Source organism: Hemiscyllium ocellatum, chromosome 14, assembly GCF_020745735.1.
Source record: "Hemiscyllium ocellatum isolate sHemOce1 chromosome 14, sHemOce1.pat.X.cur, whole genome shotgun sequence".
In the NCBI taxonomy this organism is placed as follows: domain Eukaryota; kingdom Metazoa; phylum Chordata; class Chondrichthyes; order Orectolobiformes; family Hemiscylliidae; genus Hemiscyllium; species Hemiscyllium ocellatum.
The window spans coordinates 16,197,531-16,221,938 of record NC_083414.1 but is presented as its reverse complement, the minus strand read 5'-3'; the positions used below and the strand labels follow the sequence as shown (position 1 = coordinate 16,221,938).

The following is a 24,408-nucleotide window of genomic DNA, read 5'->3' as shown; positions in this document are numbered from 1 at the left end:
CCGCAGCCACACACACCCTCTCTTCCACGCCCCCCCCCCCCCCCCAAACATTTATCACTCCACCCTGGAGGCTTCCTGCCTCATTCCTCATAAAGGGCTTTTCCTGATCCTCGGATGCTGCCTAACCTGCTATGCTTTACCAGCACCACTCTAATCTTGACTAAAATAGACAATAGGTGCAGGAATAGGCCATTCGAGCCAGCACCACCATTCATTATGATCATGGCTGATCATCCACAATCAGTATCCTGTTCCTGCCTTATCCCCATAACCCTTGATTCCACTTTCTTTAAGAACTCTATCCATCTCTTTCTTGAAGGTATCTAGAGACTTGGCCTCCACTGCCTTCTGGGGCAGGGCATTCCAGATATCCACCATTCTCTGAGCGAAGAAGTTTCTCCTCAACTCTGTTCTAAATGGCCTACCCCTTGTTTTTAAACTGTGTCCTCTGGTTCTGGGCTTACCATCAGCGGAAACATGCTTCCTGCCTCCAGGGTGTCCAATCCTTTAATAATCTTGTACATCTCAATCAGATCCTTTCTCATCCTTCTAAACTCAAGTGGAGACAAGCTCAGTCGCTCCAATCTTTCAATATATAATAGTCCCGCCATTCCAGGAATTGACCTTGTGAACCTATGCTGCAGTCCCTCAGCCAGAATGTCCTTCCTTAAATTTGGAGACCACAACTGCGGTCTCACCCAGGGCCTTGTAAAGCTGCAAAAGGACCTCCTTTTGCTCCTATACTCAATTCCTCTTTTTATGAAGGCTAGCATGTCATTCGTTTTCTTCACTGCCTGCTGTACCAGGGTTTCCAATGGCTTGATTACAAATGTGCATATGTTTGAAGCACACATTGCTACCGTGTTGCACAATTCTTTGCTCATGCAGTGTAAAAAGACAATGATGTGGTTTGTCAAAGTCTAGCAATACGCAAAATGGAGAGGCCAGGATGGGAGGTATCTGATACTGCTAAGGAGAGCAAGTGTGGAAATTGTGGAGGTTCTGCTGACCGTCTTTCAATTCTCTCTGGATATGGGTGTGGTGAAAATTTGTTGCTGGTTAAAGCACAGCAGGTTAGGCAGCATCCAAGGAACAGGAAATTCGACGTTTCGGGCCAGAGCCCTTCATGGGTGTGGTGCCAACTTGAGATTTGCAATTGTTAACCCCAGGAATGAAGAGAGAATCCCAGCAATTACAGTTCAAATACTTTCAGCAGCAGAGCAGGGAATGTTTTCAAGACAATTATGAGGCAAAAATCTTTTAAATTGTCTCATGGGACATGGCATCACTGGCTGGGCTGGCATATTGCCTACCCCTGGTTACCCTTGAGAAGATGCTGTTGGGCTGCCTTATTGAACCACTGCAGTCCATGTGCTGTGGGTATACCCACAATGCCTTGGAGGAAATTCCAGAATAATGACCAAGCAACACTAAAGGAACAGCAGTATATTTCTCAGGATAGTGAGTGAATTCGGGGGGGGGATCTTCCAGGTGGTGGTGTTGCCATATATCTGCTGCCCTTGTCTTTCTACATGGAAGTGGTCGTGGGTTTGTGAGGTGCTAATGTTAGGTTCCTTTTTTTGAGGTTCTTATGCAGTTGATGCAACTTCTGTGAGGAAGCAAAATTTATTAAGCACAGTACAAAATGTGAGAAACCCTGAAAGCTCCTCACCTTGTTTGCGAGGTGTGTCTAGGGAAGCTCTTGCTGGAGGAACCTTTATCTCAAAGGGCTTATGGGGTTGTGGCAAAAGCTCTCCCTGAACAAAGGAAACAGTCCTTCCTTTATACAAAATTCTTACATTACAGTTAGTAATGCTCTTAAGACCACCCCCAGGCACTCCCTCAGTCATATGCCACTCAAGATACAATGCAGTGGCCTTCTCACCTCCAGAAACATTGTAATGCCAATCATCCAAGGGTGGACGCTAGGAAATTGTTTCCATTAGGCGAGGAGACTAGGACCCGTGGACACAGCCTTAGAATTAGAGGGGGTCAATTCAGAACAGAAATGCGGAGACATTTCTTCAGCCAAAGATGGTAGGCCTCTGGAATTCATTGCCACGGAGTGCAGTGGAGGCCGGGATGCTAAATGTCTTCAAGGCAGAGATTGATAGATTCTTGTTGTCTCGAGGAATTAAGGGCTACGGGGAGAACGCTGGTAAGTGGAGTTGAAATGCCCATCAGCCATGATTGAATGGTGGAGTGGACTCGATGAGCCAAATGGCCTTACTTCCACTCCTATGTCTTATGGTCTTATCCCTTAAAGGCCAGATCTGGTGTGAGTTGTATTTTTTGTAACTACTGTATAGGGGAGTAGTCAAATTCCAACTGTAATGTTCTTATTGATTTCTGAATAGGAGATTAAAAACAATGTAGATCATTCCTGAATGGCAAGGGATGGGAACCTAAACCTCCCACATTCCACCTATAAGACCAAGACGCACCACCCTACCCTGGGGCATTCAATTTCTTGCAGGTCAGCAGCACAAATTAACTCTTTAATCTCACACTATCTAAGGATCTTGTAGTTGGTACACACTGCTGGTACTGAAAGGCAGTGGTGGAGGGAGTAACTGCTTGTGAATGTGGTGCCAATCAAGTGAGTGCGTGGTGAGTCTAGCAGAGTTTCTGGTCAGTGGTAACTGCCAGGATGTTGTTAGTGGGGGATTCAGTGATGGTAATGCCATTGAATGTCAAGGGGCAATGGTTAGACTGTCACTTATTGGGTAAAAACAAGGACTGCAGATGCTGGAAATCAGAGTCTAGATTAGAGTGGTGCTGGAAAAGCACAGCAGGTCAGGCAGCAGCTGAGGAGCAGGAAAATCGACGTTTCAGGCAGAAGCCCTTCATTAGGAATAGAGCCTGATAAAGGACTTTTGCCCAAAACATCAATTTTCCTGCTCCTCTGATGCTGCCTGACCTGCTGTACTTTTCCAGCACCACTCTAATCTAGACCCTGTCACTTATTGGGGATGAAAATGTGTTGCTGGTTAAAGCACAGCAGGTCAGGCAGCATCCAAGGAACAGGAAGTTCGACGTTTCGGGCAAAAACCCTTCATCAGGACCTCATTTTTTACTTAATGGGGATGGTCATTGCCTGGAATTTGTGTGGTGTGAGTGTTAATTGGCATTTGTCAGCCCAAACCTGGATGTTGTCCAAGTCTTGTAGTATTTTATCATGGGCGGCTTCAGTAACTGAGCATGAATGGTGCTGAATATTGTGCAATTATTGGCGAATATCTCCACTCCTGACTTTATGATGGAGGGAAGGTCATTGATGAAACAGCTGAAGATGGTTAGGCTTAAGACGTTACCCTGTGGAATTCCTGCAGTTGAGGTGAATGACCTCCAACAACCACAACCACCTTCCTTTCTTCCAGATATGACGCCAACCAGTAGAGTGTTTGTTCCCTGATACTCACTGATTTCAGTTTTGCTGGGACTTCTTGATGCCAACCTCTGTCAAATGCAGCTCTGATGTCAAGTGCTGTCTCACTCACCTCACCTCTGGAATCCTGCTTTGTTGTCCAAATTTAAACCAAGGCTGTAATGAGGACAGGAGTGGCCCTGGCTGAACCCAAACTGGGCATTACTGAGCAGGAGTGCTTGTTAGCACTGTTGATGACACCTTCCATCACTTTATGATGATTGAGAGTAGACTGATGAGGCGATAATTGGTCAGGTTGGAGTTGTCCTACTTTTTGTGTGCGGAACATATGCGAGCAATGTTCCATATTGTTGGAACTGGACTGGAACAGCATGGTTAGGGGAGTGATACGTTCTGGAGCGCACATTTCAGTGCTATTGCCAGAATGTTATCAGGGCCAATAGAGTTTGCAATATTCATTTCCTCCTCCTGTTACTTGATATCATGTGGAGTGAATCAAATTGGCATCTTTAATGCTGGAGGAGGCCAAGAGGTGTCACTACTTGGTACTTGTGGCTGGAAATTGTTATGAAAGCTTCAGCCTTCTCTTTTGCATTGATGTGCTAGGCTCTTCCATCGTTGAGGATGGAGATATTTGTGGAACCACCTCTTCCACGGAGTTGTTTAATTGTCCACCACCATTCACTGGTGGATGTGTTGGGACTGCCGAGCTTCAATCTGATACGTTGATTGTGGCATCACTAAGCTCGTGTCTATTACTTGCAGTTAATGCTGTTTGGTATGCGAGTAGGCCTGTTTGGTAGCTTCGCCAGTTATGCCTGGAAATGTATAGCCTGAGAAATGAAAGCCAGCATGGACTCGTTGTAGGGGCATATGTGACCAACTTGGGTTTTTAGATTAGATTCCCTCCACTATGGAAACAGGCCCTTTGGCCCAACAAGTCCACACCAACCCTCCGAAGAGTAACTCATCCAGACCCATTCCCCGCATTAATGCACGTAACACAATGGGCAATTTAGCATGGACAATTCACCTAACCTGCACATCTTTGGATTGTGAGAGGGAACCGGAGCAAACCCACGCAGACATTGGGAAAATTTGCAAATGAGTTTTGAGAAGATTTGTAGGTCAGGTTGAGGTTCTGGATGTAGGTTTGCTTGCTGAGCTGGAAGGTTCGTTTTCAGGCGTTTTGTCACCATACTAGGTAACCCCTTCAGTGAGCCTCCTGATGAAGCCTCATCCAGAGGCTCACTGAAGATGTTACCTAGTATGGGAGGTAACATCTGAGTGTCTGAAAACGAACCTTCCAACTCAGTGAGCAAACCTACATCCAGAATGTGCAGACTCCATGGCGCGGAGAGGCAGCAGTGCTAACCACCAAACCTCCCAAGGTTGCATTCTTTAAAAGTAAGAAGATTGACCAATATTGTGCTGTCAACTTGGATATGGACTTTCAAAAGAAGTCTGAGTACAGAGTACACCATAGGATCAAAGTGACAGTGCATGAATATAAAGTTGGTTGAAGGGCTGACATAGAGGATAGTGGTTGTAGTTCTGTTACATTGAAAGGGAGGCATGTGGTTATGTTCTCCAGGGATCACTATTATGACCGCTGCTACTTCTCATAGACACAAATCCAGATTATTAATAGATATAGGTCACAAGGTCAAAATTCAAATGTAGCAAGCAACAAGGAAAATGGCAATAGCCTTCATACACGTGATGGATAGGCAAATAACAGATTAAATGTAACAGACATATGAAATGATATGCTTTGATAGGAGCGAAGGGCACTAGTATAAGTAAAATGATACAGTTTTGAAGAGTGCACTAATGAAGACCTCAAATGTAGGTGCACCAATATTTAATGGCGAAAGGCAAGTAGAGAAGGGTTTTTTAAGAAATGCAAGCAAATGGAATTCTGAAACTCATAAATAGAGGCATATTCAATTGTCTTAATGGCAAGATATCGGGAATTGGAAGACTGAATTAGTTTTCTCTCACTCTGTTCCTCATCCAACAATCCTTCCACATTATGCAGTGTTATGACAAATGAACTCAGCACGGACTAAGGATGAAACCTGGGACTTGACAGCATTGTGGGGACTGTCGATGTGAAATGACTGAAATAATTGAATATTATTATGCTTCATGATGAGCTGTTAATTTGTTTTCTTAAAGAGAAGGACTTATGCCAAGAACTACTGATCTTGAATGATGCAAATATCTTGTTGCAGGGTAATACAAAGGCTATTCCATGGTTACTAAGTAGTTACTGTAGTGCTGCCACTTGCTGGATGTTTTTTCTGTTTTCCCAGTTTGGTTGTTTCTATGGTGATGAAGTTGCAGGCTGATTCTGAGGCAGGGGGAACTGCACGTTGTGTGCTTGGGTTGGGTTCCAAGATGAAGTCAGGCATTCGCAGAATGACGAGATGTCTCTTAATCATGAGGAACTTCAAATGCCTTGATTAATGCTGTTGCTTTTTTGTTAAAATTCTGGCACACGATGGTCGCAACAGTTTCATGTCGAGGTGACGTTGAATGTAGTGAGATTCCGCTCCCCTGCCCCCCGCAAACCACAAAACCCCTTGATTTTATTCCTCTATTTTTATAGTCATTTTCATAGAACATCTGCAAAAGTCATTTTTCCCCCTGGAACATTCCACTGCTTTTGGATAGTATGTGTAGGATAATAAAAATGAATGAAACCAGAGAGTCTTGTTAATCTTGAGCATTAGCTTAGCGCACAAGCAATTTACAGCAAATATAAAAAAGAATTGGTCAGAATATCCCTGATTTAGGGAAACCTGCTGCAGAAATGAAAATGAGGGATTCCTTGAGGCCCTGGCATTTAGACACAAGCAGTGGAGACATTTTCTGATTTTTGCAGTAGAGGGAAGTAATTGGGAGATTTCTCAACTGTGTCCTTGTGGAAATAAGTGACTTTTTTTTTGAGCTTCTTCACTAGTCTTAGAGCTTGCATTTAGACAGAACTTCATTCCATCTGACTGCACGATTTAAAAGAGGGGTTCAATGACCTAACTGCAATCTTCACTTCCAAGACTGATAACACTCAACATAAACACAAGCTGTTTTGAGGGCTCTTTACAATGCCATATCTTGAATGATAAACTGATTTTTTGAACACTCTGATTTGGAAGGATTATTTTCAAGTTGTCACTGCAGTTGTGAACGTTGGTAAACCAATGAGCCTTGCAACAGAGCGAAACAACTTGAATACGTGCTTACAATTCCCATGTGACCCATAGTCTCTACTTACTAAATGGGGCCACATCAAATAGGCAGCTTTGTACTGGAGACTGTGAGCTTGGAGGAATTAACTATCCTCACTCTCGGGACTAATGTTGAGAATGTACATAAAAAGTAATTGTGCGGAGAAATGATGGTGAAGGTTTGAAGGTGTATGTCACTAAAATTTATACAGAGATATGATGATGTAGCATGTAAGGAAAATGGCTAATGTTTGCTGATGTCTACATAAAAGCACGTGTTGTTCTTCTTACTTTAGTGTAAAGAGAAAACCAGAAAACATTGAGTGTTTCCCTGAAAGAGTTAGATATTGTTCTTGGGCTAAAGGGATCAAAAGGCATGGGGAGTTAGCAGGAGCAGGGTACTGAATTGCATGTGTTAAGATTAGAGTGGTGCTGGAAAAGCACAGCAGGTCAGGCAGCATCCGAGGAGCAGGAATAGCTCTATTCCTGATGAAGGGCTTTTGCCCGAAACCTCGATTTTCCTGTTCCTCGGATGCTGCCTGACCTGTTCTGCTTTTCCAGCACCACTCTAATCTAGACTCTGGTTTCCAGCATCTGCAGTCCTTGTTTTTACAAAGTACCCACTTCTGCCTACTGATTTGCATGGTCAGCCGTGATCATCCTGAATGGCAAAGCAGGCTATGCCTGCACCTATTTTCAATGCTTCTATGACATCCTTGGTCCAAACATGGATTCAAGAGCTGAACTCCAGAGGTGAGAGTGACTGCCCTTGACGTCAAGCAACATCTGACTGAGTATGGCATCAAGGAGACCTAGAAAAACGAGAATTGGGAGTGAGGGGAAACTCTACACTGGTCTAGTCAGGAATGTCCATAGCCCATGAATGCATGTTTTAAAAATCGCGTGCAAGGTTTTCAGTGGTGAAAAGTTGCATCTGAGCCGAATGGGAAAAGGTCTGCTTCCAACTAGGCCCAGTCTCTTGTCAATAGACTTGCGGCAGTGATATTTGAGTTTTCTTGAATTCTTTCATAGGATGAATGTGTCACTTGTAAGGGCAACAGTTGTTCCCATCACTGCCATTGAGAAGGTGATAAGCTGACTACTTGAATCTTTACAAGTACACCTACAGTGGTGTAATGAGGAAAGTTTCTGTCTTTAATTGACTTTTAGGAGGTCATGGACCTAGAGGTTCAGGAGTTGAGGGTGTTATCTTGTGTACACTGTTGCCACTGTGTCCCACTAGCAGAAGGGGTGAACATTTCACAAAATAAATGAGGCTGTTTTGTCCTCTGTCGTGTTGAGTTTGGATCTGCTTTCATTAAAGTGAGCAGGGGGGTTTGGAAGTGACTTCCTCACGGCTTATCCTAACTTTAGATTAGATTAATATATCTGATGTGGGTAGCAAGTGACCATGTACCAGCCAAAGCGAAATACGTGAGCAGACCCTTGCGTTAAATCCTAGGATGCAACTTGACTACTTTTGTCTTATGAAAATGCCTGACTGTCCTCACCCATCCTCCACTTGCAGCTTACGTCGGTGAGATTGGAAACTTGAGGCATAATGAAGCATTCTTAACGGAAATAGTTTTACCACTGAGTCAGAATGTTGTGGATTTAAGCCCTGGGCTTCAGTATGCAATCTGGCTGACATTCTGGTGCAGTACAGAGGCAGTGCTACCATGATGGGGCCGATGTTGGCTCCAATCATAAATCGACATCTCGGTCTGCCACCTCAGGTGGTCATAACTAAATTAGTAGCAGGAAGAAGAGCACAAGAGTGTCTTGTGTCCTGCTCAACAAATGTTGCTGAATAAACATTACAAAAAGCAGTTGATTGAATTATTGAACTCATTTGTTAGTTGTAAATATTTTGCTAAATATAAATTAGCTGCTATGCTTCCCTTTCTTGCAGTACTAAAGAGCAGTTGGAAGTATACAGAATAACAGTAATGTGTTTTGAGATGCCCTTGAGTTGCCAACAGACCATATTTAAATGCAAGTCTATTGTTTCACTGCAGGGAAATATTGGAACTTGTGTACATCAAATAATAGCTCAGTGAGTTGTTGCACTTAGTACAGGTTATTGCATCTATGATTCTGCATCACATCTTGCAAGTATGGCAGTCGCATATTATTTGTGAAAGATAGCAGTTTATCGAGGGTGGATGGGCATTACAATGATGAATCTCTAATGTTTAATCTTGTCAGCTGCCACTGTTTGCTTTGGAATTTTCGATGTCGCCTGTGAAGCAAAGGGTGTGGTGCTGTAGGTTTAAGAGATCGTTTCTCATCTGTCTTTGTATGTTGAGATAAGAGACCTATTGGTAATGCAGCTTAATTCTGCTGAGTATCTATTACTAAATTGATCTCAAGCTGGTTTGTCAGGATTAACCCATAAAATATCTAACCACGGTATTGATTTGGCATCTGAATCTTTTCCCCCCTATATACAGTTCGTCAATATACATGCTTCCAAATTTCAACAAATCTCCTGCTAAATACGAGTGCAAAAATAAATATGATGGCTTAGCTCAAGTGATTTTTGTCCTATTCCAACAGTATTCTCCCTTCTTCCTAAGTGTGAAACACCTAAATTATGTGCATTGTTTCTTCCAGTTGTTATTATTAAGAACGTGATTTCTTTCTTATGTTTTGTAATGTTGCTACATCTCCTCCTGTCCTCCTTAGTCATAAAGGTGAACCAGCTTGCCCTTAACATTGCTCTTTCATTGATGAGATAATTGAGGTATTGTTCTGTACCATTTGTTTTTCAAATAGCCCAAGATTGAGCACTTTCTCATCAGATGAGGCAAGTCTTTTGAACATCTGCAGCATCCTTTCTAACCTCTATTGCTTCAGTTTCCCCTTCCATATTTTTCAATGGTGCGTATTGAAGAAAGTCTAAAGAGCTTCCAGATCTCAACCAATATTACAACAATTAGTCACTAGCAAGTGTTCAAACGCATCTCTGGATGGATTCCTGCCTTTAGGAAGAAATATATTTCCATCACCTAGTAATCTCTCACTAGTGTTCCTACCTATATTAAGAGCTCGTTATGTTTGGTGTAGTTCTTTACCTGTACTTATATTAGGCTTACAAAAATGTGCAGTACCTTTTTTATTATTGCTACTATTATCAGTGGATAATTGTTTAACTTTCTATTTTAACAGTTATCTGAATGATCTTGAAAGGATAGCGAGATCTGATTACATCCCGACTCAGCAAGATGTCCTGCGAACTCGTGTCAAGACTACAGGCATTGTGGAGACCCATTTCACTTTTAAGGATCTACATTTCAAGTAAGCATCACCTTGTTAGATTTACGGTCAATGGCGTTGTTTCTGATTACACAAATCAGCAAAACAACTCGTGCATCTTTTTTTTTAAAAGATCATGTAAGATCTGTATGAGTGCTAGGGAAGGTGCCATTGAGAAACAGTAGTGAATGGACTGAGGTTATTGAGTTGAGTTTTCTGCAGCTGTTGTATTTGGTTACATTTTTATCATACATTTTACTTTATACCCCTTCCTGAATCTACCCAACTCAGGCAATGAGCATGAACTCAAAATTTGCTCTGACGTCTTCTGCTAGTGTTGATTTGTGTTTAAATATTTAGTTATCAAAAATTGTTCGGGTGTCTTACTCAAGAAGTTTAAAATGGCTGTGGCATTTGATAGGATGGATAGTGTCACTCTGAAGCTGTCTGTCATGAAAATCAACTGATAAATGAATGTCCTGAAGGGATAACAACCAGCTGTCTTTGCACAGTTGGAACAATATGTAACTCCCATCTCATCCCAGTGCGATTAATTCTTAACTACTCTGAAGTAGCACAAAATCCCATTAGTTTTCTGGTTGTAAATTGAGGCACTAAGTCAGGGCAAGCAGGATTGGGTACTAAATTCCTAGCCTTGCTCATTTTTTTTTGTATAAAAATGTATTTTTGCTTTAAAAGTAGTTAGCTTAGCCATTTTGTGTCTAATTTCTCGAGTTAGTTCTTAGTTTTGAATCCCACAATGTCGGCAATATTTCAGTTGTTTTGCTTAATTAAACTGAGATTAGGAGGAGGTGCACCGTGTACTGAATCATAGGTCTGCTCACTCATTAGAGAGAGATGGTTGGTGGTGGATTAACCTTAGGGTCACCACACCGTAGGCGAGGGAAGAGGTTGGGAAGGTGAATCCTCAGCTGGTGTGGGAATTGAACCCATGCTGTCGGCATCACTCTGCATTGCAAGCCAATTGTTCACAACCCCCTACAGAGATACACTTGCAATGAATTATTCTCTTCAAGCCTCACTGAACACTCATCGAAGCACCATTTTTTCCAATCAGAAGTTTGTAGTAGACTGTTAAGTGTTATTTCAGTGTATCTTGTATTATGTATTATGTTGCTGGTGTGCTCCTGCCTTGGTAAAGGTATTCCTAAATAAACACACATGGATGCTGGAAATCTGAAACAAACACAATGATTGGAGAAACTCCGCAGATCTATCAGTATCTTTGGAAAGTGAAACAGTCTGACCTTCCTTCAGGTGTTCCTGAGCTTTCCTTTACTCCTTCTAGAGCAAGAGAAACCAGTGCTGAATCCAGTAAATGTCTAACATAGACATCAACTACAAACAAGGGTGCAGAGCCCAAGGTCTTTTGAACTTGTTGGATGCTTAAAGGCCATACAATCAGCCACAGCACAGGGTCAGAAAGGATTTGAGATCCGCTGTTAGCAAGAATATTTATTGAAAAATAAGGTTGTGCAAGTACAATAGTTTATAATCTTTTAATTATATTTGCATCCCCCCCATGTAGTTTTATTGGTAGTTATCAGAACCTCCAATTCAAACAAGTTTCAGTCCTGCAGAATAAATTAGCAAAATCTGACACCTTGCATTTTAAGACTCCAACCGTTAATCATAAGTTCTCAAATTCGCCAATCTAATTACTAACCATCTTGTCATAGAGTCATACATCAGAGAAACAGGCCCTTTGGCCCACCATGCCTATGCTGACCAACAAACACCAAACTACATTAATCCCATTTAACCTGCACTTGGTCCATAGCCTACTATACCCTGGCATTTTGAATGCTGAACCAAATGCTTCATAAAAGTTGCATATGTTGGTCTTTTAGGGGTGACCTGAGAACTTAGTCATAATAACCTGGAGATATTTCAAGAGGCTGGAAATCATTATGGTAATTGGAGTATTTTTACCTTTTTTGATGTTATCTTAGTCTGCCTCCTAGATATATTCATTGCTTCATTAATTTTACAAGGTTCCCACAAAAGCAGGGCTGTGACAACTTGTAAATCTGATCTTTGACTGGATGGTCATCAGGCTTCCTCTTCAACTCCCGAGATCAGTGCAAATGCTTTCTAAATGAAAGCTTTGCATAATGAAATTTGGAAAGTAATGTCATGCACTATTTGACATTAGCTTTTGGATTTTAAATGAAAGCTCCAAAGAAAGATCATTCAAGGCAGGTTCAATTTGTTAACTCTCACAGAAAGAGAGAGAGAATTGTGTGCCTGCCAATATTGTTTTTGTGTCAATGGAATCACAATATTATTGTTTCACAGGAGGGATGTAAAATAAGCTGTCATGTAGATCTTGTTGGTGTGGCTTGAGGAATTCCCCAGTAAGTATCAGGTGAACAGATTGAGTGCTGCTGATATCGAAATTATTTCAAAAACTTGGTCTTTTTAAAAATCAAATTAGTCAGCTTCTTCACTTCCCCATTTCAGGAAACTCCTGATGTGGGTTTCAATGTGGGGTTAAACATGGGGAATAAGTCCAATTTCAGTTGTAGAAGAAACAGCCATACACGTGAACTAAAGAGAGCATGCTGGCAATAATCAGCTTCTGTGGAGAGGAAACAGTGTTAACATTTTCTGGTAAATATGATTCCAGAGTTGTTATGCAACTGATTTAACTACATAAGAAGTAAGAGCAGCCGTAGACCATCTGGCTGCTTGCATAGACTGTTCCACTCAATACCGTCATGGCTGATCTGATCATCACTCCAACTCCACTGTCCTGCAGCCCCCCATATTGCTCAACTTGTTTGCAGTTTTATTAATTTATCTGACCCAGCTGTCAAAGATTAAGTCTCCACAGTTTTTGTTTTACTCACTGCTGGGATATGGGCATTGCTGCCTGGGTCTGGTGTTCGCCTATCCCTAGTTATCCTTAAGAAGGTGGTGATGAACTACCCCCTTGAAGTTCTCGATCCTCAGAAGCTATTTCCTCCATGTCTCCAATGTAAAAAAGCAATCCCTTATTGTGAAACTATGCTATCCTCCTCTAACTTCCTCAATGAGAATCATGAATCTCGATAGTGGAAGCAGCCCATTCGGTCCACACCAGCCATCTGAAGAGCTTCCCACCCACAATTCCCCCCACCCACCACCATCTCTGAGCTGCTGCTCTATGGAATCTTTCTCAATTGACATCATTTCTGTTTTCCTATTCTTCCTACCAAACATTGTTCTTCATATTTCCAACTGCCAGAGTTTTGCCTACTCACTTAATCTTTCTATATTTAACTCATATTTAACTATATGAGTTCTATATTTAACTCTGTTTAACTCATTGTTTGCTTTCCCACATAACCCTGAGAGAAAATCCATGGTGTCTTCAGCCAAGTAACTCAGGTAGATTTAAGTAGTAATCCCTGCAGTTAAAGTTTCCAAACCTGGAAATAACCTATTCATCCAAACCCCATTTCTTGTAAGTGTGCCAAACATTTATCAATGGTAATATTTTAATTCAGTAGCATGAGGTTTTATCTTGTGTGGTAACTTCTGACATGGCACATTCAAGTTGGCTCTTGGAAATCTAAATACACTGTATCTAATTGTTTCCCCCTCCTCATTATGTCCTCATTGAAACCTTATAAATTTATCAAACCTGAATTCCGTTTCATAAAAGTTGAGGAGAGTCGACATGATTATGTTATGGTTTTCTAAATGTTCCAAATAATACCTTTCATTAATGGATTACATTTTCCCAATAACCAACTGAGATAAACTGGACTATTGCTTCTTGCTTTCTTTGTAAAAGGTTTATTTGTTTTCATTTCTTGCTAGGTTATTGTCATAAATCTTACAACTGCTTGTCTGCTATCATAAACTTTAAATCTATTTTTCAAATCTACTTTAGCCATGTGACTTCATACATTTTGTAATTTCCTTGCTTGACGTTTTAAGACTTTAGATTCAGATCCATATTTTGCACCCTCAAACTCAATTTAAAATTTACCCACATGGATCCAATTTCTGTAGAGGATCCTTCTCTATGGTATCATTAGTCATCTTGTCTCATTACAAATGGTTGGATCTGTAAGATGTTATTCTAATAAATACATAGAGTCATAGAGACATACAGCATGGAAACACACCCTGTCATAGAGATGTACAGCACGGAAACTGACCCTTCGGTCCATCTTGTCCATGCTGACCAGATATTCAAAATTAATCTAGTCCCTTTTGCCAGCAGTAGAATTAGCCATGAGAAGGTAATGATGAGCTGCCTCCTTGAAGGTCATTTATCAATATCCCTCCTAAACCCTTCCTTCTCGTTACCCAATCAAGATGCCTTTTAAATATTGAAATTGTACCATTTTCCTCCCACACTCAGGCACTTTATTCCATTCACTCTCACACTCTGTGAAAAAGTTGCTCCTTTGGTTCCTTTTAAATCTTTCCCTTCTCACCTTAAACATGCATGGTTTTGTCCTCCTGTCTACCTTCGCCAATTTGATTTGTCCAGTAACCCAGGAAGATTATTTTCACCAGTGCTCGATGAAGTACCTTTTGCACAATTCCCTGTAATTTCTTGATTTAAACTCTGTTACGGTGTGGTTAATGCAGATGGATCTTTAAGTTGCTTTCTCCAGTGACTTCTTTTCCTTGCACTTTCTTATCCCTCCACATCCAAACTGATTTTGCTTCTTGATTTCCTGAGCCAAGATAATTTCTTATCACTATACCAGTATCAACCTTTATAAACAGAATTATATCATTTTCTTCCCTCTCTCTTTCTGCCTTTCTGAAGTGTTAGTTTCCTTGAAATTCAATTCCTGCCTCTCAGTTTGTAATCATACAGCAGAATTGTTTTCCAGAGAGGACTTTTGTGGAATTAGGAGGGTTATTCATACACTTGAAATGCATTATTCAGTGCACCTGGATAAAAATATTTGGACCAGGACCTAACACACACCACCCAGACCATTCAAGTTGTTGGTTCCATTCAGTAAATATGTCCTGTGCACAGAAGCAAACTGGGATTTATGTCTATATAAGTAAGGTGTGTAGATGAGAATGAGGATTGATACTGTTGGAATACAGACCTTTACCCACCTCTCCACCCATCAAAGCTCTATTTATGAGACACAAAATTTACCAGCTGTACAGAAAACTTTGCCAGTGCCTGTCTCTGTTTATTAGCAGTAAAATGTGCAACAGATTGTGTTCAAAGTGTAACATTTCACCATGCCATTGTGAATGGAGATGGAGAAGAAGTGTTCTTGAGGGGTATAAAATGTACCTCACGTAGGATCCTGATCAACAGAACAGATGTTTGCTAAAATGTCTTGTAGCTTTCACCTGATGAAAATATTTTGCCTAATGCTGGATAAACTGGCTTGGAAGAATTATAGATTCCCTCTGAAGATAGTCAGTTTGTGGTTGTGTTGGTGAGACAGCTGAAGCACCTTGAGCTAATCAATGATGCCTAACTACAGGTTCACACTGGCCGGTCTTTGCAGTTCAGCATGTTGTGGCTGTGCAGGGCATTACTTAGAACACATTTGGAATACCGTGTGGAATTCTGCAATAGGAAGGATATTGTGGAACTTGAAAGGGTTCAGAAAAGATTTACGAGGATGTTGCCAGGGTTGGAGGATTTGAGCTATAGGGAGAGGCTGAATAGGCTGGGACTATTTTCCCTGCTGTCCCATTTGCCTGCTGCTGGCCCATATCCCTCCAAAACTTTCCTATTCATTTACTTATCCGAATGTCTTTTAAATGTTGTAATTTTCCCCACATCCAGAATACTTGATCTCGGTTATGCACACAGTAGCAGCTGAACTGCCAGTTGATTTGGAAGCAGGTATTTTAACCACATGCCTGCTAGTAGCAATGGATAGAGAAACTTGATTAATGGAATTAGTCACATAAGGAAAAAGAACACCAGGGTAAAGTTTGTTTATTAGAAAGAGTGAAGCTGGATCATTCCCAAATGCTTGAGTTTGATAAAGTTATACACCTGATAGAACACAACGTTCCTTGCATTGAAAGTGCTGGGTACATAAGACAATGTACTTCCACGCTTCTGTGTTTTTTTTTCTCTCTGAATATTTGTCTCCTTCATTTCCCATTGTTTTTCTTTTTTTTTAAAAAAATGAACAGAATATGATTATGCAACTCTTGCCTTAGGACAGACTAATAGTAAAGACTAGTTTGAATAGTTTGGGAAAGTCCCAATTCTTCCCACATTTGTGTCAACAGAATTGAGATTTCTTCAACATGACCTTGGCCATTGGGCAACTGTCATAAAGGCTACGTAATGCAGTAATATAGCACTTATTATCATTTAACTCTTGTTTAATAATTGTATAATACAATTTTTCTAGCTCATAAAAAGCTTTAGTTTATCAATGATGACCACAGTTACTGTGCACAGTCACGAAGTAGACTGGAGGGGCATAGCATTGAGAATTCAAATCAATAGATATTGCAATTGCATGCTTGGAAGAGCCAATGATATTATACCTTTAGATTGATGGTCTGATAAGTTTGTGATCTGATTATTAGTTAAAAGAGAAATGTTGCATTCAACTATTTACTTCGCTTGGAATGCATTGATTGAAGTACTGACACTGATTTACAGAGTCTTTCTTCTTCCATGAAGAGAGATTGTTCCATGTACACTATAAATGTCACTCTAACTTTACAGGGGGACCAGGATCACTAGATAATTATAAATGTGGAAAGCTATTTAGCCATTTGATTAATCCATTCCATTCTTCCTGATTGACTGTACATTCAGTTATTTCTTAATAAATCGAGGGGAGTAGATCTGTTTGGATTTTGTTCTTCATAGGGGTTGGCATTGACACAGTTGGCTAAATGGCCTCCAGTGCTGCATTCTGCTGTGATTTCTCTGAACTCCGATCAGACTTATGTTTACTGTTCCAGCCAAGTAGTTGAGTGTGTTGATTGTATGTTGATTGTTGTATGTACACATTGGACCTCTCCCAAACATCAACAGTGCCTGGATATTCCAAGCTACAGTAGTGCTTAAGGCACTTCCATGATGTACGAGTTGCTTTGCTCCTCAAATCATGTAGTGGCAAGATATGGGAGCCAAAATAGGCCATTTAGTCCATTAGGTCTGTTCAGCCTTTAAGTGAATTTGTGGCCGATCTGATGATCTTCAACTCCACTTTCCTGATTTAATTCCGTAACTGTTGATCACGTTATTAATTAATAATCTATCCGTCACAGCCTTAAATGTACTTAACCTCCCAGCGTCAACAGCATTACGTTAAGGAATTCTACACATTCTTTCGTGCTGGGTGAAAGAATTTCTCCTCATCTTTTTAATAAATTATGATACCTTACTTTGAGATTAGTTAGCCTCTAGTCCTTGACTCTCCCATAAGGGGAACCAATTTTTCACATATGCTCTGAAGAATCTTGTGCCTTTTAATAAGGTGTTGTCTGCTAACTCTTCTAAACTCCAATCAGTACAAATGTAACCAACTTGACCTCTCCTCATAAGAAATATCCCTCCATATCTAGGTCTATAGTTTTTTTTCATCTCACTCCCTTTTGGAATAAGCATTGGCAATTTTCTACTCCTCTGGGACTTTTCTGGAATGGAAGAATTCTTGGGAGATTCCTATTGGTACATCACTGATCTCTGTAGCTAATTCATTTAAAATTCTAGGATGCAAGCCGTCCGGTCTGCAGCAATTCTCAACCTTTAGCCCAAGTAGTTTCCCTAGTATGTCTTCTCTAATAAACGCTATTGTATTTACTTCCTCACACTGTCTTCCCTGTCCCCACTTATTCCTTAATTATTAAGTGTTTTTGGAATGTTATTAATGTCCTCAACTATGAAGACAGCCAAGTTTTTGTTCTAGTCTGCTGCCATACCTTGGTAACTCATCATTATCAGTATTTCTCCAGCCTTGTTATCCATGTTCACTTTGCCCCTTCTCTTTCACTTTAGTTTTCTTTTAAAGGAGCATTTACTCTTTGTTTTTATATTACTTGCTAATTTGTACATGTTTTCTCCCTCTTAGTTATGTTGTTTAGAAGCCAACAAGAGGTAACTAAACTTTCCCAGCCTCTGGTTTACCAATAATCTTTGCCACCTTTTATGTTTTTCTCCATTTGAGTTTCATGAAGAACTATAGTTGATTTACCCCTTCCTAGAATAGTCATAGAGATGTACAGCACAGAAGCAGACCAGGTAGCCTAACTTAATGTGGTCCTTTTTGCCAGCACTTGGCCCATATCCCTCTAAATCCATCCTCTTCATATTCCCATACAGATGCCTTTTAAATGCTGTAATTGTACCAGCCTCCTCCACTTTCTCCAGCAGTTCATTCCATACACTCACCACTTTCTGTGTGAAAGAAGTTGTCTCTTCGGTCCCTTTTTATATCTTGCCCTCTCACCCTGAACCCTCTAGTTCTGGACTCCCTGACCCCAGTGAAAAGGCTTTGTCTATTTCTCCTAGCCATGCCCCTCATAATTTTATAAATCTCTATAAGGTCACCCCTCAGCCTCCAACGCTCCAGGGAAAACAGTCTCAGCCTAGTTGGCCTCTCCCTATAGCCCAAACCCTCCAACCATGGCAGCTGCAACATGACCTCCCAACTCTGATACTCAATGGTCTGACTAAAAAGGAAAGCATACCAAATGCCTCCTTCACTATCCTATCTACCTGCAACTGTACTTTCAAAGAACTATGAACCTACAGACCAAGGTTTCTTTGTTCAGCAGCACTCCATAGGACCTTACCATTAAGTGTATAAGTCCTGCAACGATTTGCTTTCCCAAAATGCAGCATCTTGCATTTATCTAAATTAAACACCATTTGCCGTGACTCAGTCCATTGGCCCATCTGATCAAGATCCCATTGTACTCTGAGGTAACCTTCTTCTCTGTCCACATCTCCAATTTTGGTATCATCTGCAAACTTACTAACTATACCTCCTATGCTCACATCCAAATCATTTATGCAAATGACAAGAAGTAGTAGACCTAGCACCGATCCTTGTGACACACCACTGATCACAGGCCTCCAGTCTGAAAAACAACCCTCCACCACCATTCTCTGTCTTCTACCTTCAAGCCAGTTCTGTATCCAAGTGGCTAATTCTCCCTGTATTCCATGACATCAAACTTTGCTAACCAGTCTACCGTGGACAATCTTGTCGAATGCCTTACTGAAGTCCATATAGATCACACCCACTGCTCAGTCCTCATCAATCCTCTTTGTTACTTCTTCAAAAAATTCAATCAAGTTTGTAAAACATGATTTCCCACACACAAAACCATTGCTGACTATCCCTAATCAGTCCTTGCCTTTGCAAATACATGTAAATCCTGTCCCTCAGGATTCCCTCCCAACAACTTGCTCACCACTATGTCAGGCTCACTGGTCTACAGTCCCCTGGCTTGTCCTTACCACCCTTCTTAAACAGTGGCACCACGTTTGCCAACCTCCAGTCTTCTGACACCTGTGACTATCGATGATACCAATATCTCAGCAAGCGGCCCAGCAATCACTTCTCTAGCTTCGCACAGAGTTCTAGGGTACACCTGATCAGGTCCTGGGGATTTATCCACGTTTATCCACGTCCTGGGGATTTATCCACGTTTTCTAGTAACTATAGGCCAGTGAGTCTGACTTCAGTGGTGGGCAAAGTCTTAGAGAGAATGGTAAGGGATAAGATTTATGAACATCTGGGTAGGAATAACGTGATCAGGGATAGCCAGCATGGTTTTGTGAAGGGCAGGTCGTGCCTCACAAACCTTATTGAGTTCTTTGAGAAGGTGACTAAGGAAGTGGATGAGGGTAAAGCAGTAGATGTTGTGTATATGGATTTTAGTAAGGCGTTCGATAAGGTTCCCCATGGTAGGCTAATGCTAAAACTTCAGAGGTATGGCATTGAGGATACATTAGAGGTTTGGATTAGGAATTGGCTGGCTGGAAGGAGACAGAGGGTAGTAGTTGATGGATTATGTTCATCTTGGAGCGCAGTTACTAGCGGTGTACCACAAGGATCTGTTTTGGGACCATTGCTTTTTGTTATCTTTATAAATGATCTAGAGGAAGGACTTGAAAGCTGGGTAAGCAAGTTTGCGGATGACACAAAAGTCGGTGGAGTTGTGGATAGTGGGGAAGGAAGTGGTAGGTTACAGCGGGATATAGATAAGTTGCAGAGCTGGGCGGAAATGTGGCAAATGGAATTCAATGTAGCTAAGTGCGAAGTCGTTCACTTTGGTAGGAATAACAAGATAATGGATTACTGGGCTAATGGTAGGCTACTTGGTAGTGTGGATGAGCAGAGGGATCTTGGTGTCCATGTACACAGATCTCTGAAAGTTGCCACCCAGGTAAATAGTGCTGTGAGGAAGGCATATGGTGTACTGGGCTTTATTGGCAGAGGAATTGAGTTCCGGAGTCCTGAGGTCATGTTGCAGTTGTATAAGACTCTGGTGAGGCCTCATCTGGAGTATTGTGTGAAGTTTTGGTCGCCATACTATAGGAAGGATGTGGAAGCTTTAGAACGAGTGCAGAGGAGGTTTACCAGGATGTTGCCTGGAATGGTAGGAAAATCTTATGAGGAAAGGCTGAGGCACTTGGGGCTGTTCTCATTGGAGAAGAGAAGGTTTAGGGGAGATCTGATAGAAGTGTATAAGATGATTAGGGGTTTAGATAGGGTAGATACTAAGAACCTTTTACCGCTAATGGAGTCAGGTGTTACTAGGGGACATAGCTTTAAATTAAGGGGTGGTAGGTATAGGACAGATGTTAGGGGTAGATTCTTCGCACAGCGGGTTGAGAGTTCATGGAATGCCCTGCCCGTATCAGTGGTGAACTCTCCTTCTTTATGGTCATTTAAGCAGGCATTGGATAGGCATTTGGAAGTTATTGGGCTAGTATAGGTTAGGTAGGATTCGGTCGGCGCAACATCGAGGGCCGAAGGGCCTGTACTGCGCTGTATCGTTCTATGTTCTATGTTTATGCGTTTCAAGATACCCAGCACCACCACCTCTGTAATATGGACACTTTTCAAGATGTCACCATCCATTTCCCCACATTCTATATCTTTCATGTCCTCTTCCACAATAAACACTGATGCAAAATACTCATTTAAAACCTCCCCCCATCTCCTGCGACTCCACACACACACTGCCTTGTCGATCTTTGAGGGACCCTGTTTGCTCCCTAGTTACCCTTTTGTCCTTTAATGTATTTGTAAAAAGCCGTTGGATTCTCCTCAATTCTATTTGCCAGAGCAATCTCAAGTCCCCCTTTTTGCCCTTCTGATTTCCCTCCTAAGCATACTCCTACTGCCTTTATACTCTTCTAAGGATTCACTTGATCTATCCTGTCAATACTGGCACATGCTTCCTTCTTTTCCTTAACCAAACCCTCCATTTCTTTAGTCATCCAGCATTCCCTACACATACCAGCCTTTCCTTTCACCTGAACAGGAATATACTGTCTCTTTACTCTCCTTATCACATGTTTGAAGACTTCCCATTTTCCAGCCATCACTTTACCTGTGAACATCTGCCCCCAGTCAGCTTTTGAAAGTTCTTGCCAATGCCGTCAAAATTGGCCTTTCTCCAATTTAGAACTTCAACTTTTAGATCTGGTCTACCCTTTTCCATCACTATTTTAAATCTAATAGAATTATGGTCGCTGGCCCCAAAGTGCTCCCCCCACTGACACTTCAGTGATCTGCTGTGCCTTATTTCCCAAGAATAGGTCAAATTTTGCACCTTCTCTAGTAGGTACATCCACGTACTGAATCAGAAAAGTTTCTTGTACACATAACAAATTTCTCTTCATCTAAACCCTTAATACTTTGGCAGTCCCAGTCTATGTTTGGAAATTTAAAATCCCCTACCATAACCACCCTATTATTCTTATAAATAACCAGGATCTCCTGACAAATTTGTTTCTCCATTTGTCGCTGACTATGGAAGGATCTGTAGTACAATCCCAATAAGATTATCATCCCTTTCTTATTTCTCAGTCCTGCCCAATTAACTTCCCTAGATGTATTCCCAGAAATATCCTCCCTAAGTACAGCAATAATGTTGTCCCTTATCCAAAACACCACTACCCCATCTCTCTCGCATCCTCCTTTCTATACCCCTCTCGCACCCCCTGTCTATCCTTCCTTATAGCATTTGTACCCTGGAACATTAAGCTGCCAGACCTGTCCATCCCTGAGCCATGTTTCTGGAATTGCTATGGGATCCTAGTCCCACATTCTTAACCATGCCCTGAGTTCATCTGCCTTCCATGTTAGGCCTCTTGCATTACATCTTGCTCACTGAGATGTTTTGTTGTGAGTCATGGGTTGCTCTTGCAAACATCTGTTATTGTTCCTCAACCATCTTTTCTGATAAACTCCTTTCCAGATCACTTCAGCCAACTCTATCCTTATACTTATGTAATTGTCCTTATTTAAGTTCAGCACAGTTATTTTTCATGCAAGTTTTTCACTCAAACTGGATGCTAAGTTCTGCCGTGTTATGGTCATTATGTCCTGCAAGATCTTTTATATTGAGATCATTCATTAAAACTCATTATACATTATCCAAAATAGCCTAAGCTTTCTCTTTAGATCCTGTGCTATATTCCCATGATAGAACATTGCTCCATTTTGCTTTTGCTTGATATTGAACATATTTGTGGGATACTGCTATTTGAATGTCACCAGAACTGAGTATGCCCGTAAGCTATGTATTCAACGTATGATCTGTACTTGAGAATTGGTGGCAGGATTTATTTTGGCTGAGTCCACCTTTCTTAGGAGTCTTTGAGGTCCACGACTGTTGACGTTTGCTCCACTAGATTCAAATACAGCACATAGCTCTAGTTAGTGGTGAAAATAATGTGTTAATATTTTGACATGTTTCCTGGTGTCTGAGACTGTAATGTAGATTAAATATGCATGTATGTAGAAAGTGTGAAATTAAGTCAATTGGTTGTTTATGCAAACAGACTGATTAAAATCTTTTTAAAGCACTGAGTTCAGACCAAGCTTTACAATTGTGCAACACTCGGATGGTATCATACTGTTCGTTTTAATTTACAGCCAATATTGATGCCATGTATCTGTTTTTCTATTCTGACATTTTGGATGACTGACTCTGTTAGCTGGATGGTCAGCATGGTGCCAACAGCTGAGGGGTCGGTCCTGTTTTGGCAGAGACCTCTTTCCTTGCCTTAAATGTGTTGAAGGTTGTGACTGTGGATTGGGCCTGCCTTTGGGTAAAGGGAATGCAAAGTTCTATTTTACAACCAAATGTTCTGTTGCTTTTTTTGTTTATTGGCAGTTTTATTGAGTGAATCAAGAATATTCTGAATGTTCTACCAGGCCTGCTAGAAATGTTAGTAATTACCTTCAACTGTTCAATAAATGCTTCAAAATTTAAGCAGGCATTAATTACAATAACTTATCCATAGATCTGGTCCATCACTGAAACTTGCACTTGACAGGTATTGCACAGTTTGTTCTGTTGCTGTGGTAGCAAAGTAATGGGTGTTAAATAGACATCAATGTTGTGTGAGGGCATGAGGATTTTCTAAAGGAAGGCATGTAAGCTGGCATATGACTGACTAGTCGGTCAAAATAGATTAGAGCAGGGTCACAAGACATACAAAATTACCAGAACATAAACTAACACAGCAATTAAAATTTACATTTATGCCATTAGTCGTCATTTAGAAAGACAAAGTTTCCAATCCTATCCAGTAGGACCTGCTACAGAAAGTGATGCACACACCTGATCAGATTACAGTTGGTAAAATAAACTGCTGATCCTCATGATTGATGTAAGTATTGAAAAAAACACTTACCCACAGATACCAGAGAGCAGGAAGTGTCCATAGAAATATGCATCACCATCTTCCAAGTTGGCGCACATGCCTGATAAGCTACCTCACCCTGTGTGTGAATTTATTGTTCAACATTGTGTGAAAGCAATGTAAGTCTGGTATAGATTCCGATTCAATCCAAGGTGTTGAGTTGACTTGTTGTAGTTAAAGGTGTTGTAGGAGCATTATGTTTGGCGTTAGTGTCCCTTATTTACGAAGGGAAAACTTCCTGTTCAGCAAGGCCTGCTAGAACATAAGAAATAGAAGCAGTAGGTCATATGGCCCATTGAGCCTGCTCTGCTATTCAGTAAGGTCATGGCTGAGCTTTTTGTGGACTTGTCTCCACTTACCCACCCCACACATCATAACCCTTAATTCCTTTCCTGTTCAAAAAATCTATTTATCTTTGCCTTGAAAACATTCAACAAGGTAGACTCAACTGTTTCACTGGGCAGGGAATTCCACAGATTCACAACCTCTTTGGGTGAAGATGTTTCTCCTCAACTCAGTCCTGAAACCTGCTCCCTTTTTTTTGTTTCAACTGTGTGTGAAACTAGAACCAATCTCCCTGCTTCTATCGTATCTATTCCCTTCATAATTTCATATTTTCATATTTTCCAATAAGATTTCCCGCCCCCACCTCTCCA

At 41.1% G+C, this 24,408-nt stretch overlaps 1 protein-coding gene across 1 annotated transcript in view; it reads left to right on the top strand.

Moving 5' to 3' along the window:
• The window catches only part of LOC132822263 (guanine nucleotide-binding protein G(i) subunit alpha-2), a 249,390-nt gene that overhangs the window by 174,623 nt on the left and 50,359 nt on the right, over positions 1–24,408 (top strand). Inside the window, exon 5 of the mRNA XM_060835406.1 lies at positions 9,793–9,921. Coding sequence (XP_060691389.1) covers positions 9,793–9,921 — 129 coding nt within the window. The remainder of the gene's footprint in view (positions 1–9,792; positions 9,922–24,408) is intronic.